The sequence below is a fragment of the Peromyscus californicus genome, unplaced genomic scaffold, assembly GCF_007827085.1.
Source record: "Peromyscus californicus insignis strain IS unplaced genomic scaffold, ASM782708v3 Scaffold_5__1_contigs__length_169319896, whole genome shotgun sequence".
Classification (NCBI taxonomy): Eukaryota; Metazoa; Chordata; class Mammalia; order Rodentia; family Cricetidae; genus Peromyscus; species Peromyscus californicus.
The window spans coordinates 34,107,874-34,126,126 of NW_026294573.1; the positions used below are offsets into that span (position 1 = coordinate 34,107,874).

The 18,253-nt window shown below is 46.2% G+C and overlaps 1 protein-coding gene across 6 annotated transcripts in view; it reads right to left on the bottom strand.

Annotated features, from left to right (window-relative positions):
• Window positions 1-18,253, bottom strand: part of Zmynd12 (zinc finger MYND-type containing 12) — a 33,352-nt gene that overhangs the window by 9,434 nt on the left and 5,665 nt on the right. For all 6 annotated transcript variants that reach the window (XM_052716368.1, XM_052716364.1, XM_052716363.1 and 3 more), the window contains exons 2-3: window positions 14,979-15,120; window positions 10,757-10,928 (exon numbers count right to left, since the gene is read on the bottom strand). In XM_052716368.1, the coding sequence (XP_052572328.1) occupies window positions 10,757-10,928; window positions 14,979-15,041 (235 nt within the window). In that variant the 5' untranslated portion in view covers window positions 15,042-15,120. The remainder of the gene's footprint in view (window positions 1-10,756; window positions 10,929-14,978; window positions 15,121-18,253) is intronic.

Consider the following 18,253-nt stretch of genomic DNA (forward strand, 5'->3'; position numbering starts at 1 on the left):
ATCATACCAGGTTTATATCAGGCTTTTAAAAATACTTTTTAAAATTAAAAAATTTTTAGGGCTGGGTGGTGGAGGTGCATTTCTTTAATCCCCACATTAGGAGGCAGAGGCAGGTGGATCTCTGAGTTCAAGGCCAGCCTGGTCTACAGAGTGAGTTCCAGGACAGCCAGGGCTACACAGAGAAATCTTGTCTCGAAAAAGAAACAACAGAAAAGTTCCCAAGGCCAAGTGCAACTGCACCCAAACAAACATCAGTCCTGAAAGGAAAGACATGCTTGGGAGAATGCACCAGGGGCTGCAGGCTTCAGAGAGCAGGGCAGGGTAAGGCAAACACGGGGCTCCAGCCCAAGGGTTCTTCGTCAGAGCTCACACTGTGCCCCATGAGTGGTCAGTCCAGGCATGCTGCCGGGGGTGGGGAGTGGAGGTGTGAAGGAAGTGAGACACTCCTGAAGGGTGACTTTACAACATATGGGATGGAAGAAGAGACCAGTGGCGTTTGTCTGGAGAGTGAGACAAAGGCTGACATTGATTAGTGGCAAACCTAGACACATTACATTATAGGGGGAGGTTCTGCAGGCCTTGGTGATGAAAGCCAAGGAAGACAGAAGGAGCAGTCACATTGAAGGTACTCAGGGGAAGGAAAGGGAGCAGCCTTTCCCAAGGATGTGGCTGCCCCACACCAGCCAGCCCATCTGAACCTGTGACAAGTCTACCAGCAATTCCAGGAAACAGTTACCAGAGGAGGAGACTGTTGTCTTTTTATTTAATTGTTGCTGCTTTTTAAGCCACAGCTGTCCGAATCAGCAGCTGCAACTCAGCCGCTACCAGCCAGCGGTTAGACCTCAAGGGCCGTAGCCAGAGGGAATTCTGTTCCCTCAAGCACCAACTCTTTCAAAGCTACAAAAGGAACTTAACTAAATCTCTGTCCCTCTAAAGGACTCAAGATTCAAAGGTTGAGGTGGAATTCTGCTCCTCAGAGAGGCTGAAGAGCAAGTAGCTCACCTCCTCTCCTTGCTCGAGTCTCCCCAAAGCCCTCGTGCTCCTTCCTCCTCGCTCCTCTTTATAAATTCTTCCCACCTGGCTCCTCCCTACCACTTCCTGTCAGCTAGTTGATGACGCAGCCTCCTGATCGAAGGTGAATTTTATTTAATCAAACACATCTCTGTATCTTTTTTTTTTTTTTTTTTTTTTTTTGGTTTTTCGAGACAGGGTTTCTCCATGTAGCTTTGCGCCTTTCCTGGAACTCACTTGGTAGCCCAGGCTGGCCTCGAACTCACGGAGATCCACCTGGCTCTGCCCTCCGAGTGCTAGGATTAAAGGCGTGCACCACTGCTGCCCGGCACATCTTTGTATCATTAAACAAATGTTCCAGAGCATAAACAAAAGTAGTACACCTTAAAATAATAATATTCTACAACAGGAAACTTCCTTCAGGTGAGGTAACTCACCTGACTCCCTGAGTCTCCATTACTGTGATCGATGTTGAGTGCACACCCAACTAAGTGTGGCCACTGATTGCAAAGGAACCTTCTGTCCAGGAGGGTAAGGTCCACAACAAACCAACCATGAAGGGCTTTGACGGAAATGACCACAGTCACCACGACAGCAGGAAGAGCCTAGACTGGAGGACTAGGACCTCTCTGTAAGGATAGATGCCTGCAGGTTGGACAGAAACCAGCAGTGTGGAAAAGGAGAAAAGTCTCCAGCCTCGAGGTCAGGAGCCCCACAGACCAGGAAAAGATAAAGACGTGAGCCCCACGAAACGCCCTCCTCGGGCTCATACCTTGTCACCTGGTCCCCAGCTGCACGCTGTCTTAGTGGTTTCTTTGGGAGGAGAGTGGCCACTAGACAAGTGTCCTTGAAAGTCATCCCGGTCAGCCCCTCCCTCTCTCCCTGCATTTTGTCCACTATGAGGAAAACTGCTCTGCTCCGCCCTGCCCTCCCCATCGCAATGGACTGAACCCTGTGAGACCGTGAGCCCAAACTAGTCCTCCCCCCCTTGTTGTCTATGCAAACTAGTCCTTCCTTCCCTTGTTGTCTATGCAAACTAGTCCTTCCTTCCCTTGTTGTCTATGCAAACTAGTCCTTCCTTCCCTTGTTGTCTATGCAAACTAGTCCTTCCTTCCCTTGTTGTCTATGCAAACTAGTCCTCCCCCCCTTGTTGTCTATGCAAACTAGTCCTTCCTTCCCTTGTTGTCTATGCAAACTAGTCCTTCCTTCCCTTGTTGTCTATGCAAACTAGTCCTTCCTTCCCTTGTTGTCTATGCAAACTAGTCCTTCCTTCCCTTGTTGTCTATGCTAACTAGTCCTCCCCCCTTGTTGTCTATGCAAACTAGTCCTTCACCCTTGTTGTCTATACAAACTAGTCCTTCCCCCCTTGTCTATGCTAACTAGTCCTTCCCCCCTTGTTGTCTATGCTAACTAGTCCTTCCCCCCTTGTTGTCTATGCTAACTAGTCCTTCCCCCTTGTTGTCTATGCAAACTAGTCCTTCCCCCCTTGTTGTCTATGCTAACTAGTCCTTCCCCCTTGTTGTCTATGCTAACTAGTCCTTCCCCCTTGTTGTCTATGCAAACTAGTCCTTCCCCCCCTTGTCTATACTAACTAGTCCTTCCCCCTTGTTGTCTATGTTAACTAGTCCTTCCTTCCCTTGTTGTCTATGCAAACTAGTCCTTCCCCCTTGTTGTCTATGCAAACTAGTCCTTCCCCCCTTGTTGTCTATGTTAACTAGTCCTTCCCCCTTGTTGTCTATGTTAACTAGTCCTTCCTTCCCTTGTTGTCTATGCAAACTAGTCCTTCCTTCCCTTGTTGTCTATGCAAACTAGTCCTTCCCCCCTTGTTGTCTATGCAAACTAGTCCTTCCCCCCTTGTCTATGCTAACTAGTCCTTCCCCCTTGTTGTCTATGCAAACTAGTCCTTCCCCCTTGTTGTCTATGCAAACTAGTCCTTCCCCCCTTGTTGTCTATGTTAACTAGTCCTTCTCCCTTGTTGTCTATGCTAACTAGTCCTTCCCCCTTGTTGTCTATGCTAACTAGTCCTCCCCCCTTGTTGTCTATGCTAACTAGTCCTTCCCCCCTTGTTGTCTATGCTAACTAGTCCTCCCCCCTTGTTGTCTATGCTAACTAGTCCTTCCCCCCTTGTTGTCTATGCTAACTAGTCCTTCCCCCTTGTTTTCTATGCTAACTAGTCCTTCCCCCTTGTTGTCTATGCTAACTAGTCCTCCCCCCCTTGTTGTCTATGCTAACTAGTCCTCCCCCCTTGTTGTCTATGCTAACTAGTCCTCCCCCCTTGTTGTCTATGCTAACTAGTCCTTCCCCCCTTGTTGTCTATGCTAACTAGTCCTCCCCCCTTCTTGTCTATGCTAACTAGTCCTTCCCCCCTTCTTGTCTATGCTAACTAGTCCTTCCCCCCTTGTTGTCTATGCAAACTAGTCCTCCCCCCTTCTTGTCTATGCTAACTAGTCCTTCCCCCTTCTTGTCTATGCAGGTGTGGCGCTCACACTGCTGTGTAGTGCTGAGAGCAGAGGCAGGGACAGCGAGGATGCCTCCGTTCTCTTTGAACTATTACTGCTAATGCCATTCCTCCTTAATTCAAACTTCCAAGTTTTGGTCAAAGAAAGACAGGAAAAGAGAGAGAAACTGAAAAGGGAAAGAAGAAAAGATGCTTGTCTGCTAAGTTTCTACTCCAGGCCGAGGAGTCTCTAGAATGAAAAGCATGTGTGAAAGGAATGTGACATATTTTAACTTTCCAAATGTTTGGCAAGGTTGTGCCTCGAGGATCTGGCCCTGTGTTGAAACCTTCCATTTCAACGGCACTTTCAGCTTTCAAAGCGCTTTCGTGATCATTCCTATGAGCTTAATTCCCAGAGCCATGCTATGAAGAGGTACTCAGACTCAACAGAGGCTTTCACGGTGACACAGCACAGAGGGTGAGGATGTGACAACCTCATGGGAGGATGGAGCTGGTTCTCCTGAGTCTAGGAGGAGAGAGGAAGGACTCTCACCAAAAAATCTATAACTAACAATGGAGTGAGTGCTCAGGACAAAAGGAAGATGTTTCTAAGTGAGTGGATTAAGAAAGAGACCCATGGAGAGTGAGTTAGCTCAACAGGTAAGGCACAGCCCTGAGCCAGACAGCCCGAGTTCTATCACCATATACGTTTGTTTATGCTGTGGAATATTTGTTTAATGATGCAAAGATGTGTTGCGTTCTTTTATGCTGCATGTGTTTAACTCTGTGAAGCTGTGTTACTCTGTCTGTCTAAAATACCTTTGGTCTAATAAAAAGCTGAAGGGCCAATAGCTAGGCAGGAAATGGATAGGCAGGGGCTGCCAGGCAGAGAGAATAAATAGAAGGACAAAAAGAAGAGGGAAAAGTGAGAGAAGGAGAGAGAGGAGAGAGGACTCCAGGGGCCAGCCACCCAGCTACACAGCAAGCCACAGACTAAGAAGGTATGTAGAATAGAGAAAGATAAAAGCCTAGAGGCAAAAGGTAGATGAGATAATTTAAGAAAAGCTTACTAGAAACAAGCCAAACTAAGGCCGGGCATTTATAAGTAAGACTAAGTCTCCATGTATTTATTTGGGAGCTAGGTGGCAGGCCTGCAAAGAGTAAAGAGTTAAGAACAAAACCAAACCAACTACAGGAAGGCTTCCAGACCAGAGAATAGAAACCTTGACCTGAGACTGAGCGACAACAAGGAACTAGTTAGGTGGAAGGGAGGGAAGGAGACATGGAGGAAATAGTTAAAGTCTTCTAGAATAAGAGTGCCCCCAAGGACTTGAGAGAAGGTCTCCATAACTAGAAGAGAGAAAAGAACAGGAGAGAGCCAATCATTCAGGGCAGACTGCTGTGGGAGTTTGTCTTCTTGGACATGTAATGGGATCACATTGTTTGGTGAAATTGAGTGTAGCTGAAAGTTTTCCTGGTCCAGCAGCCACTCAGACCCAAATGAAAACCACAGAGGCTTATATTATTTACAAATGATATGGCCTAATGGCTCAGGCTTCTCACTAGCTGGCCCTTACATCTTAAATTAACCCATTTCTATAAATCTATACCTTGCCACGTGGCTTGTGGCTTTCAGGTACTTTACATCTTGCTTCTCCTGGCAGCGGCTAGCAGTGTCTCCTCTGCTCTCCTTTCTCTTCCTGTCTGTCTGTTTGGATTTTCCACCTGCCTCTAAGCTGCCTTGCCATAGGCCAAACAGTTTTATTAGCTATAACTGTTTTGTTTTATTTTTATTAGACAAAAAAAGGGGAAATGTGGTGATATTTTATTTGTGCTTTAATAAAGCTTGCCTGGAGATCAGGGGAAAAGGCCAGCCATTTTAAGTAAACAAGAAGTCATGCAGCACACACCCTTAATCTGATCACTTATCAGTCAGGGTCTCTGTGTGTTCAAGGCCACACTAGGGAACAGAGCCAAGCGTGGTGACACACACCTTTAATCTCAGTACCAACCATAGAGACCTGGAGGTCTGTATAGACAGACAGTGACAAAGAAGTGAGGTAGCTGGACTAAGATAGCCAATGAGAGGGCAGAACAGCAAGGCAATAAAGGTATAGGTAAGACAGGAAGTAGCTTGCATTTGGAAGGTGAAGAGTTGGTGAGGTAAGGTTGGGTGCTGGCTTTCCCTATTTCCCTGATCTCCAGGCAAGTTTTATAAAAGCACAAATAAAATATCACCACATTTTAGCACAAAATAAAATATCACCACATTTCAACACAAATAAAATATCACCACAGTTGAGACTGAAGAAAAGCCACAGAAGACATGGAAATAGCAGGGAGTGAGCAGGTGGGAGATGGTGGCGCTTCAGCTTAAATGGCTTTCTCAAAGCCCCCTGGTCAGTGCCAGAGTGCATAGTCTGGGCTGTATTTCCTGGCCTGGTGCTCTTTCTACTGTCTAGAATGCAATGTCAGACCTCAGCAGGGTAAGGTGGGCATTCCTATAGGTACAAAGCCTGGTTGGCACAGGGAGCCAGAGCCCAAAAGACTAAGGACATGCATGCAGGAGAGTCAGCCCCCAAGTGAGGAGGAGAGCCCACACAGGCAGGGGAGGGCATCTTTGTTGGTGGCGGAGCTTGGACTGGAGAAAAAGGATTAGTTAGGTCCTAGAAGCCCATTATATACACAAGCACATCGATGACTGTGGGCGCCAACATCCATCCTCACTGTCGGACAAGGGGCTGCAAACTGAAGATGGGTGCACACAGGGTTTGGGTGTGCTGGCACAGACCCATGTCATGTGTGTGTGAGAAATATTAAATGTTAGCCTTGTCGGGCAAACACTATAAACCTTTGTTTATGACAAGGAATTCAAATTGTTTGATCTCCCCCACATAAAGGTGAACCCTTTATGGAAATGTTTGCATCCCCCTGACCCAGTTAGACTTTCCTTTCCACAAAGGACCTGCTGTGTCCTTGGAATTTAAGTGACTTAAATGGCCCACCCCTTCCCACTCTCCTTTATTTCCTTTTACAACTAGCCAATTGCAGAAGACTGAAGTCAGACCCCAGCCAATGAGGAAAAGACACAATCACCACCTGCGCTAGAATAAAAAATGAGTGAACTTCTTGTGGCTGTGGGCTTGCTCGCCAGGTTTGGATCTTGGACACCCTTTTTATAAAAAGGATTGCCTCGCTGGCTACTTTCGCCTTGTCCATAATTTCCTTCTGCGTGATGCTGAGATTGTTTCTAACATAGATGTCGTGTGTAGACACACACAACACAGTATTGTGTTTACACATCCATTTCTAACTCTCTACTCTGATCAGTCCTGGCAGAGGCCAGACCCCTACAGCCGTAAGTCTAGGAACAGCTTTTAGTGTCCAGATTCGTTTTCTATGAAGAAATGAAAGGGTGGGGCATCTGGGAGATAATGTGTCAGAAAGCAGGAACTCAAAAAAAAAAAAATTGGAGATGTTTCAAAGAGCAAGGAGATGCAAAGCTGGCCTGAGTGAGAGCAGCCACTGACCAAATCAGGTGTGGGCCTGAGTGAGAGCAGCCACTGACCAAATCAGGTGTGGGCCTGAGTGAGAGCAGCCACTGACCAAATCAGGTGTGGGCCTGAGTGAGAGCAGCCACTGACCAAATCAGGTGTGGGTAAGACGTGAATAACAGTAACAACTGTGGTGGGTTAAAACCTGGTGACTAAAACGGGGAAACAGGAATCACAATAAGTGGCTATAAATGAATGAATACATCAAGGGTTTGGTAAAGACTGGGATGTTTATATGACTCCAAAGTACCACTTTATAAACCAAACTAGAATCACAGTGATTCATGATAGAGAAGCGTGGCCAGCCCCACTGTAGTAAAGGTATGACAGTGAGCATTTGGGAACACATGTCCTACTTGTTGCAAGGAGGGGCTGCCTGATTCTAGACGTGCAAATAAACCCAATTAAGATCGTTAAACTTAGGCAGAGCTGGGCTGCATAGCATCCAGACACTGTAGCTGAGGATGGTCTTGAACTTCTACCTTCCTGCCTCTACTTTAGACTTCCGTATTTTCCATCTAATACCTTCTGATCACTGTTGCCTATGAGTAAGCATCAGTAATAGAAAAGTTGTGTCAGTTTATCAGATGCGTTGGGAACACACTATCATTTTGTGACATGCCTGTCTCAAATCCATACCTCAATACAATCACAAGGGAACAGCAGACAAATACAACTGAGGGGTGCTTTATAAAATGACTGGCAAGGCTGAAGAGTTGGCTCAACAGTTAAGAGCACAGACTGCTCTTCCAGAGGTCCTATGTTCAATTCCCAGCACCCACATGGCAGCTCACAGCTGTGTGTACCTCTAATTCCTAGGGATCTGGCACCCTCTTCTTGATTTCTCAGGTACTAGGAACAGATGTGGTGTACAAACAGACATGCAGGTGAAACACCCATATGCATAAAATAATACAACTTTTTAAATTGGCCAATCATCTCTGATGTTGTGGGATAATCTTTTTGTATACTGTAAAGATGTGTCTCTGCCTAAGGTGCCTTCTGATTGGTTTAATAAAAAACTGAATGGCCAATAGCTAGGCAGGAGAAAATAGGCGGGACTTCTAGGGAGAGAACTCTGGGAAGAAGAGAAGCAAAGATGCCAGTGAATCACTGAAGAAGTCTGACGTAGGGTACAGAGGAGAGGTACCCAAGTCACATGGCAGAATGCAGGTTAACAAAAACAGGTTACGTTAGAAGAGCTAAGGCCAAGCTTTCATAATTAATAAGTCTCCATGTTGTTATTTGCAGGCTGGTGGTCCTGATGAGACAATACAACTCCACTCAGAAAGTATCAAGGTCAAAAAAAGCTGAGGAAAAGCAGAGAAACGTTTCAAAGTGAAGATTTAGCATAAGGCAACAAGAGAGAAAATGTGTCTGAATTGTGACTCGTGGTGCTGCAAACACATTGTTGAAGAAGCCTGAATGGGATCTTCTTAGAAGGTGAAGTGCTTTATGGGAAATGCACACTAGAGAGCTCCAGACACAGGGACCCTCTGCATTACAGTAAGCAGTATGATCGCATGGCTTGGGTGGGCTCTTATATTACACCAACAAGCTAGGTATGTGCTTTACAGTTGAGCTATAGTACTAGCCTGAAAAATGTTATTCAAAATGATGGCTATTAAGATGTCTATGGTGCCTAAAACACTGTAGATGCTCAAGAATGTAAACTCCTCTCAGAATGCTGATCTCCTATAGCAATCCACAGGCAAGTGTCTGCCAACATCGGCTCTCACTTTAATGGTAGTGGGTTCCTCTGTTTCTGAACTTTGACCCCAGGGAACAAGGGTAGCTTCTACATTTCACCTGGATTAACAAAATTCTGTCTTCTAGGAATTGGCAAAGGAAATGAGATGCTAATCCACTTCTGCTTCTCAATTTGAATCTAGAGGACATGCAGATTTTTTTTAATTTTTTATTTTTATTTTGCAATACAATTCAGTTCTACATATCAGCCACGGATTCCCTTGTTCTCCCCCCTCCGGCCCCCCTCACCTTCTCCCCAGCCCACCCCCCATTCCCACCTCCTCCAGGGCAAAGCCTCCCCCGCGGACTGAGATCAACCTGGTAGACTCAGTCCAGGTAGGTCCAGTCCCCTCCTCCCAGGCCGAGCCAAGCAATCCTGCATAGGCCCCAGGTTTCAAACAGCCAACTCATTCAATGAGCACAGGACCTGGTCCCACTGCCTGGATGCCTCCCAAACAGATCAAGCCAATCAACTGTCTCACCCATTCGGAGGGCCTGATCCAGTTGGTGACCCCTCAGCCATTGGTTCATAGTTCGTGTGTTTCCATTCGTTTGGCTATTTGTCCCTATGCTTTATCCAACCTTGGTCTCAACAATTCTCGCTCATATAAACCCTCCTCATTCTCGATAATTGGACTCCCAGAGATCCACCCGGGGCCTAGCCATGGATCTCTGCTCTGCATCCAGATCCCTCAGTAGTTGGATGGGGTTTCTAGCACGACAATTAGGGTGTTGAGGACATGCAGATTTAACTAGATCTGATATCTGAGGGGAACTCAGCAAAGGATGTTAAAATTTAGTCTGCAGGGCCGGGCGGGGTGGTGGCGCACGGCTTTAATCCCAGCACTCGGGAGGCAGAGCCAGGTGGATCTCTGTGAGTTTGAGGCCAGCCTGGTCTACAGCACGAGATCCAGGACAGGCACTAAAACTACACAGAGAAACCCTGTCTCAAAAACACCAAAAAGCCGGGCGGTAGTGGCGCACGCCTTTAATCCCAGCACTCAGGAGGCAGAGCCAGGCGGATCTCTGTGAGTTCGAGGCCAGCCTGGGCTACCAAGTGAGTTCCAGGAGAGGCGCAAAGCTACACAGAGAAACCCTGTCTCGAAAAACCAAAAAAAAAAAAAACAAAACAAAAACAAACAAAAAAAAAACCAACAACAACAACAAAAATTTAGTCTGCAGGTAGGCAAACTGAAGTAGATACCTACAGAGGGGCAGAGACAAGAAAGAAGGCTGGAAGTAGCTGAGTTGATAGGGTATTGGCCTAGCATGCATGAAGCCCTGGGTTCGATCCCCCACAACACATGGGAATGTAGTGTTGGCCTGAAATCTCAGCACTGAAGGGTGGTGGAGGCAGGAGGATTAGAATTTCAAAGTCAGCCCTTAAGCTACCTAGTGAGTTTGAAGACAGCCTGAGTTTCATAAAGGACTCTTAGAAAGAGAGGAGAGAGAGCCTAGGAGAAAACCCAGAGCACAGGCAATTTGCTACAGCAGTCGGCCCTTTAACCCCTTCCATCACTCCAACAGTCTAATCCATTTCTTCCCTTCGCCCAGGCCAACTTGAGCCGATTTTTTTTTTTTTTTTGTAATATACAGTGTTTCTTTGTATAGCCCTGCCTGTCCTGGAACTAGCCCCCATAGACCAGGCTGACCTCGAACTTACAGAGATCTGCCTGCCTCTGCCTCCCGAGTGCTAGGATTAAAGGTGTGCGCCACCACCACCCAGCTGTTTTTTTTTTTTTTGAGACAAAGTCTCTCTTATGTAGAGTCCTAGCTGTCCTGGAACTTCCTGTATAGACTAGGGTGGCCTCCTGCCTCTGCCTCCCCAGGGCTAGGATTAAAGGTGAATGCCACCAAGCCCAGCTTGAGTGGATTTTTGTCAGCTGTGGCCATTGCCTTCCCCCTCCTTTTGCCAGACCTCATACCGAAAAGGGAGTCTTGCCCCTGTCAGGAATCAATACAGAACTTCAACAGGCTCCAGGGTTCTAAAGTCAGCCCCACTCACCAAGGCTGGCCTCAGCCAGGAGCAGGTAAGCAGGCACCAGCTCTACTGAGCTCAGGCCGTGCACACTCATGCGGAACCGAAGGGAATGCAGAGCCGCAGGGACAGCGTCTTCATGTTTTCCTTCAAAAAGATATTTCTGGGCGACGGTGTAGCAGAATTCAATCAAGTGCTTCTGTGGAAGGTGGGAATAGACACTGTGAGACAGTCTCGAGGAAAAGGCACGGGTGGAAACACCCACAGGTAATGTCAACGCCTGGCTGAAGGCACTTGGTGAGCCTGCCTGTATTAGGTGCCATGAGATTCAGGGCTGGGGTGGATAAAAATGCAAACTTGGGGCCCTAAGTCCAAGGTCCAGGAAAAGGTATCTCATTTCAGTTCAGAATTTGGCAGACAGGTGGCTCTAGATGAACAGTATACAGCATTCCTGTAGGTCTTGTTCGCAGCATCCTTTTCCATCATTGCTTTTTATTTCTTTATTTTTAAAGACAGAGTCTTATGTAGTCCAGGACAGCCTCAAACTCACTATGTGGGTGAACATATGCCGCTAGTCAGTTTTATGTGGTACCAAAGCTTGAATCTAGGGTTTGGTACCTGCTAGTCAAGCCCCTACCAACTGATGTACATCACTGGCCTTATCCTTCCAGTTCTAATAAAACTTTAATTTAGCAAAGCTATAGATGACACAGGACAATCTAAAACTTTCTATCTACAGAGACGGTAAGCACTGGAGGACTGAGACCACTGCTTCACAATCTTCTAGACACAACAGGGACACGGCACCCACAAACTCTCAACAACATGGTTGTTCATGCAAGACCAGAGCAGCCATGGAGGGGGACATTTAATAAGAGCTAGAGGTGGTCAGTGGCTGCTGAGGGACAATCAGTTTTCTTCAGGGATGAGCCATCTGAAGGCTTCCCAATCCTAAGCGGTCAGGTCCCCAATCATGTACATACAGGCAACACTACAGGATACACACACACACACACACACACACACACACACACACACACACCCCATTACAGAAGAGGGGTAGGGGAACACAGGAGGCGTTGGAAGAGAACAGGGAGGGGTAGAAAGGGTGCAAAGTGTAGCCATGTATGAAATTCTGAAGAAATTAAAATTTAAATTCAAAAAGTAAAACTTTCTGTCTTTATATTTGAGTTAATTTCAAGAAAACATCTCTTTTTCCTTCTGAAATTATCCTGCCTGGCTAATATAAAAACAACTTTCAAGTCTTCATTGTTCTCAGATGATCGTAGTTTTGTAACACTAAAATTGATGAGTCTGGTGTTTATAGATTTGTGGTTTCAGGAGGCTAATTTGGGGGGACTGGGGAGATAGCTCAGTGGGTAAAATGCCTGTTGTGCAAGCATGAGGACCTGAGTCCAGGTCCTTAGCACCTACATAAAAACATCACGGTATTCACGATAACCACAGACTGGAAAGAGGGACCCCAGGGTCTCACTAACCAGCCAGTCTAGCCAAAAGGGCGAGCTCCAGGCTCAGTGAGAGACCTTGTCTCAAAATACAAGGTGGGGAGCAGCAGAGAAAGACACCCCAAGTCAACCTCTGGTCTCCACACCTGCAAGCATACCTGCATACACATGTGTGCACATGCATACAAAGGGGGTTAATCTTCAAAATACAATAATTGATATTCTTTTTCTTTTTTTCTTTTGTTTTTTTTTTTGTTTGTTTATTTTGTTTTTCAAGAAATGGTTTCTCTGTGTAGCCCTGGCTGTCCTCAAACTCACAGAAATCCACCTGCCTCTGCCTCCCAAGTACTGGGACTAAAGGTATGCACCACCACTGCCCGGCTAATAATTGATATTCTTAATTGGGTGGTAGTAGCACACACCTTTAATCCCAGCACTTGGGAGGCAGAGGCACGTGGATCTCTGAGTTCGAGGCCAGCCTGGTCTACAGAGTGAGTTCCAGGACAGCCAGGGCTACACAGAGAAACCCTGTCTCAAAGAACAAAAAAAATTTTAAATAATAATGATAATAATTTATGTTCCTTTAATGCCATAATGTAAATTAGTTTTTATAGTCTCCTTTATACCCTGATATATTAATATCATTTTTATATCCTCTTATACCAGTGGTCCCTAATGCTGTAACCCTTTAATACAGTTCCTCATGTTGTGATGACCCCCAACCATAAAATTATTTTCATTGCTACTTCATACCTGTAATTTTGCTACTGTTATGAATCATAACGTAAACATTGTTTTCAAAAGGTCATGACCCACAGGTTGAGAAACAATGTGTTATACACTAAAGCTCTTATCATAGTACTTGGCACATGGATTCTATGGACTGAACCATGGCCCCCCGAAAAGTCATGTGCTAGAGCTCTAAATCCTTTTCCCTCAGGATACGATGAAAAGTTTCTGCGCTCCATAGGTCTCTCTGCCAACGCAGCAATCCAAATCAGATCAAATCAGACCGAATTAGAAAGTCACGGGTTAATGAGCAAAGGGCTCCCGGGTGATTTTTCGGCCCCCCAGAGAGGAGACAGGGAAAGGAGACCAAAGACCACGTGTCTGTTTTCTGGGGTGCAGTTCAAATACTCTGTGGGAGTGGTCTTGAGCATCTCTGGGGGAGGAGCTGTGTTTGGAGGGGCTTTCTGAGGGGCATGGTCTGGGCAGAGAGGTGGGGCTTCCACCAGAACATTCCAGATTCTTTGGGTATATGGATGCCAGGGTGCCAGGGGCTTAGGTAAAGCTCCCACTAGAACAGATTGTATTTGGATAAAATGCTCTCCAAAGAGGTGGTTCAGTTCAAAGGGATCCACTCACATAGACTGTAAATAATTTAACCTAGTGGGCATCTTAGTTACATTTTGTGTGTGTGTGTGGGGGGGGGGGTTATGTGTCCATGTGTGCCACACGGAGAGGTCAGAGGACAACTTCTGGGAGTCAGGTCTCTCCTTTGACGTTGTGGGTTCTGGGGATCGAACTCACGTTGTCAGGCTCAGCCACCCTTCCCCACTAAGCCATGTTACCAGCATTGACTGGTGTCTTTATAAGAAAAATTGGACAGGCAAAGAAACACCAGCGTGTTGTAGAATATTATTTTAAGGTGTGTTACTTTTGTTTATGCTCTGGAACATTTGATGAATGATGCAAAGATGTGTTTGAGTAAATAAAATTCACCTGCGGTCAGGAGGCTGCGTCAGCAACGAGCTGACAGGAAGTGGTAGGGAGGAGCCAGGTGAGAAAGGGTTGATAAGGAGGGCAAAGAGAAGCACAGGGGCTTCTGTGAGCAAGGAGAGGAGGTAAGCTACTTGCTATTCAGCCTCTGAAGAGCAGAACTGCACCTTAACCTTTGAACCTTGAGTCCTTTAGAGGGACAAAGATTTAGTTAAGTTCCTTTTGTAGCTTTGAAAGAGTTGGTGCTTGAGGGAACAGAATTCCTTCCGGCTATGGCCCTTGAGGCCTAACCGCTGGCTGGTAGCGGCTGAGTTGGTGATTCAGACAGCTGTGGCTTAAAAGGCAGCAACAATTTAAAAACAACAACAACAACAACAACGTGATGTGTGCACACAGGACCAGATGAAGACTCAGCCGGAAGGCAACCACCCATCAGCCAGGAAGAGAGATCTGGGGCTTGAGGGATGGCTCAGTCAGTAAAGTGACTCAGAAGCATGAGGACCTGAGTTCAACACCCAGAGAAACCAAGGAAAAAGCTAGGCATGGCGTGCACACTTGTGCTCCCAGCACTGAGGAGACAGCCATAGGCTGGGGCTCACTGGCCAGCTAGGCTAACCTCCTTGGTGAAACCCAGCCCAGTGAGAAACCCTGCCTCAAAAGACCAAAACCAAAAACCAAGGTAAACGGCTTCTGAAGACGGACACCTAACGTTGTCCTGTGGCATCCAAAGGCAATTCAAACACACATGTACACCCAAAGATACACAGGGTGTGGGCAGAAGACTGGGAGGGTTGGGGGAGGATGGTGAGGGGGAGGAAAAGGTGGGAAAGGCAGGGAATGGGAGAAGGTACAAACCTTGACTTGGACTTTCAACCTCCAGCAGTGTTGAGAAAATGAACACTTGTATGTACCACTCTATCTGTGGTATCTTGTTATGGCCACTCAAGCAAACCAGCACAATGGGTATTCAGTGAAAACGTGGGAAATGACCCAGTGAGCGGGACTGTGATCGGCAACATAAAGACCAAGGCCCCACCCTCACTGTCACCGGCTGTAGGACTTGCCTGTCGCTTCTGCAGCTGCTGCAGGCCATGCTGCCTTTCTTCCTCTGAGTTATAGAAGGGCATGGTGGTACGCAGAGGAATTAGCAGCTGGCATATCTTCTCGTGGATGCTGCCCCAATCAGCCTTCTGATGCACAGGCCCACTGACAACAAAAACACACTGTGTTATCTTGATCTTTATCTCCTCCAGCCTAGCTCTAAAGGCCAGAAGAGTCAGCCCAACCAAACCAGGCAGGGGCCTGAAGCCCTTTCTGAGATGGAATTCTATCTTCTCTCATGTCTTTATTTGTATTAACACTGCATTGTCAGGGAGGAGGGTGGTGGAGGCTGGAGAGATGGCTCAGCAGTTAAGAGCACTGGCTGTTCTTCCAGAGGTCCTGAGTTCAATTCCCAGCAACCACATGATGGCTCACAACCATCTGTAAAAGGACCTGGCACCCTCTTCTGGCCTGCAGGCATACATGCAGACAGAACACTGTATACATAGTAAATAAATAAATCTTTAAAAAAAAAAAAAACTGCATTGGGATCCATAGCTACCAGAAAAATGCAGATTAAAACTACCTTGAGATTCCAGTCAGAATGGTTATCAAGAAAATAAATGTTCTGAGTGTGTTGGCACATGCCTTTAATCCCAGCATTCACGAGACAGAAGCAGGCCAATCTCTGTGACTTTGAGGCCAGCCTGGTCTACATAGAGAGTTCCAGACCAACCAGTATACACAGTGAGACCCTGTCTTTAAAAAAGAGAAAGAGGCCGGGTGGTGGTGGCGCACGCCTTTAATCCCAGCACTCGGGAGGCAGAGCCAGGCGGATCTCTGTGAGTTCGAGGCCAGCCTGGGCTACCAAGTGAGTCCCAGGAAAGGCGCAAAGCTACACAGAGAAACCCTGTCTCGAAAAAAAACAAAAAACAAAAAAAAAAAAGAGAAAGAAAAAAATCAAAACTAAAAAACAAATGACAACAAATAATGGAAATATGTAGGGAGAGATGAACCCAGTGGGAATACAGACTAGTGCAGCCAGCATGGAGGTTTCTCAAAAAAATAAAAATAGGAGACTGGAGAGGTCATGGTTCAGTGGTCTAGAGTACTTGCTCTTGCAGAGGACCTGGGTTTGATTCCCAATACCCACATGGTGACTCACGATAATTCATAAGTGTAGTTCCAAGTGATCCAACCCCTTCTCCTGACCTCTGAGAGCACTAGGCACACATGTGGGGCACAGACAAACATGCAGGCAAAACATTCCTACACATAAAATGCATGAATCTAAAACAATTTAGTCTAAAAATAGTACTACCATAGGGCCAAGCTATATCACTCCTGACGTGACTAAGTCCTTCACCAGAGAGGTTCTTGGACATCCATGTTTACTGCTGCACCATCTACAACAGCCAGGAAATGGAACCAGCCTAGATGGTCATCGATAGACAAATGAATAAAGAAAATGTAGTATGTCTACACAGTGGAATTTTGTTTAGCTGTAAAGAAAAATGAAATTATGACATTCTAAGGAAAATGGTTGGAACTGGAGGCCATTATTTTAGTGAAATAAGTCAGACCTAGGAAGACAAATAGTGCATATTTTCTCATCCATGTAGTGCAGGTTTACATTCACACACACACACACACATCACAGTAGAGCAGGGAGTATGGAAGGAGAGAAAGAAGTCTACATGGAGGGCAGGACAACAGAGTGATGGAAATGCATATCATGAAGCAGAAGGAACTGTTAGGGGAGGGAAGAGACCAGCGGGAAGGGGAAGGGGAAGGGGATAGAGGAGGGCAGTGGGTGATGTGAAAAAGAACAAAGTGTGTGTGTGTGTGTGTGTGTGTGTGTGTGTGTGTGTGTGAGAGAGAGAGAGAGAGAGAGAGAGAGAGAGAGAGAGAGAGAGAGAGAGAGAGAGAGAACTGTTGGTTGGGTTTGGGAAGGGGCCGTGTGAAGGGATCTTTTCTGCAGACACCTGTTCACACTGGAGGTCACATATGCATGCTGTGGCTCTTGTGTTAAGCACAACAAACACATCCGGGTGTGGTAGCCCAGGCCTTTAATCCTAGGCAGAGGCAGGCAGCTTTAATCCCAACACTCAGAAGACAGAGGCAGGCAGATCTCTGAGTTCAAGACCAGCCTGGTCTACACAGTGATTTCCAGGACAGCCAGGGGTTACATAGTGAGACCCTGCCTCAATAAAGAAAGAAAAGGAAAGGAAGAGAAAAGAGAAAAGAAAGAAAGAAAATTGTCTGGAAGAAATTAAAAAAAAAAAAAAGGAAGAAACCCAGAAGATGGGAGAAAATACTGGCAAATCATATATCTGACAAATGCCTTGTATCCAAAATATATTCAGAACTCCTAAAAAGTTAGAAGATCCAGTTCTTTTTGAAAGGAAGGAAGGATTTAAATAAGCCTTCCCAAAGAAGATATAAAAACGGCTAACTAGTACAGGAAAAGATGCATGTTAGTTACTGGGGAAATACAAAGCCAGAGCACCTTGAGAAGCCCTGTCAAATCCTCTAGAACAGCTGCGAACACAGACATAAACAAGAGTCAGCAGAGTCAGCACAGCAGGATGTGAGGGCAAGAGGATCGCCATGATTGAAGGCCAACCTGAACTACATAGTGAGTTCCAGGCCTGTCTGGGCTACAGAGTGAGACCCGTCAAACAAGCGACAAAAATGCACGTACAACCAAGTCTGTAAACCAAACTGTCACTATCCTTTCTAAAGACATTGGCTTTGGGGCACAGCGTAAAGTACCTTCTTACTCTCTCCTTTAACATGATCGTAACAGTGTTTTATTTTCAAAGAGTCAAAGTTACATTCAAGACCTTCTCCTACATCACAGCAACAAGAGGACATTGCAGTGCAGTCTGAACGCCCACTCCCATCCCCCAGCAGGCCTGAAGACAATGCTAATGGTGCTACTGGTGAAATTGACTACAGAAAAACATGTTTATACAGTCTTTCTTAGACCCATCTCACAGACCATTCCTTTCCCTTCCCCAAGAAAAAGCTCCTCAGATCCATCAACTTCAGTGTTCAGATATCCCCAAACAACTCTAGAACAATGTAAGGTTGTGTTTATTGGTTTTTTTTTTTTGGGGGGGGGGGGGGTTGGTTTGTTTGGTTTTTTGTTTGTTTGTTTTTCAAGACAGGATTTCTCTGTGTAGCTTTGTGCCTTTCCTGGAACTCACTCTGTAGTCCAGGCTGGCCTCGAACTCACAGAGATCCGCCTGGCTCTGCCTCCCAAGTGCTGGGATTAAAGGCATGCACCATCACC